Raw genomic sequence first — 988 nt, forward strand, 5'->3', positions numbered from 1 at the left:
AAACGAGGATTGATTTGCGCCCGCGACCTCTCGTCTGAGGCTATCACAATTTCATTCCTTGAGTGGCAATTGAACCTCCACTGGAGACCTGTACATCGGACAGGGTGTGATTCATTCGTTCGTCTTGCGACGGCTACGATATCGCGAGGGTAAGCGGGTCGCGACAGACAAGATGTACATGGGACAGCCTCAATGATTGTGCTGCTGGAAATAATAGATTCGTCCATTCAGACAAATATTGCCTGTTCACTGTTAGTGCCTCGAGGTTGGTATTGTCTTGCAAAATAACTGCTGCAGAATTCAAGTGAACAGCTAGGCAGATGGATTGGGCAGAACATACCGTCTGGACCAAGATCGGGAATTGTTAAGATCAGGCTTTGAAGCGATTCGCTAGCAAGGAGCATTTGCCGCAGGGACTGGCTCACCCGACCCACAAAAGAAATTCTCGTGAGGGATACTGCCATTTTGCTTGTAGCAAAGAACTCCGCCACATCATCTGAGCGAATAAGCTCAAGATCAGTGACAGGCTTCCGGCGCATGAGAAACGAGCCAGATATAAGGCCGGATCTAGCGCTGAAAGCCAAATCACGGCAGGATAAGTGAGACAGACCCGGGAGTGCGCAAATGAGACGTCCGAAGGTTATGGCTGTCAGAGAGTGGGCGGTGCTGAGCTGGAGATACGTGACGGATGTGAATGTTGTCAAGTAAAGGAAGATGTCCGCCGCGCCGAGGTGGAATAAGCCCGGCGCCCATTCACCGAACATTGCGAGCCTTTCCAACCGCGGCAGCTTCCGCGCCATCCTCGCGGCAAAGACAGTCAGAGCGTCAGACGTTACCCTCAATGTGATGACCTTCTCCCTGACGTCAGGCATTCTGGCGAGCTCAGTGAGTCCCTGCTTGTCGAGATTGAGGACATGAAGCGCCACGCTGTGGCGACACTTGAGGCGGTAAAAAGTCTTGCAGACCAGCCCAATCCTCTCCCACAGCC

At 52.5% G+C, this 988-nt stretch overlaps 1 protein-coding gene across 1 annotated transcript; it reads right to left on the reverse strand.

Moving 5' to 3' along the window:
- Positions 1–133: 133 nt before the first annotated feature.
- On the reverse strand, positions 134–872 carry FIBRA_07683 (uncharacterized protein; the record flags this gene model as incomplete). Its single annotated transcript, XM_012329355.1, has 2 exons — positions 134–288; positions 341–872. The coding sequence occupies 2 exons, from the start codon at positions 870–872 to the stop codon at positions 134–136; spliced, it is 687 nt and encodes a 228-aa protein (XP_012184745.1).
- Positions 873–988: the final 116 nt, after the last annotated feature.

The sequence above is a fragment of the Fibroporia radiculosa genome, assembly GCF_000313525.1.
Source record: "Fibroporia radiculosa TFFH 294 genomic supercontigs, scaffold15474, whole genome shotgun sequence".
NCBI lineage: Eukaryota > Fungi > Basidiomycota > Agaricomycetes > Polyporales > Fibroporiaceae > Fibroporia > Fibroporia radiculosa.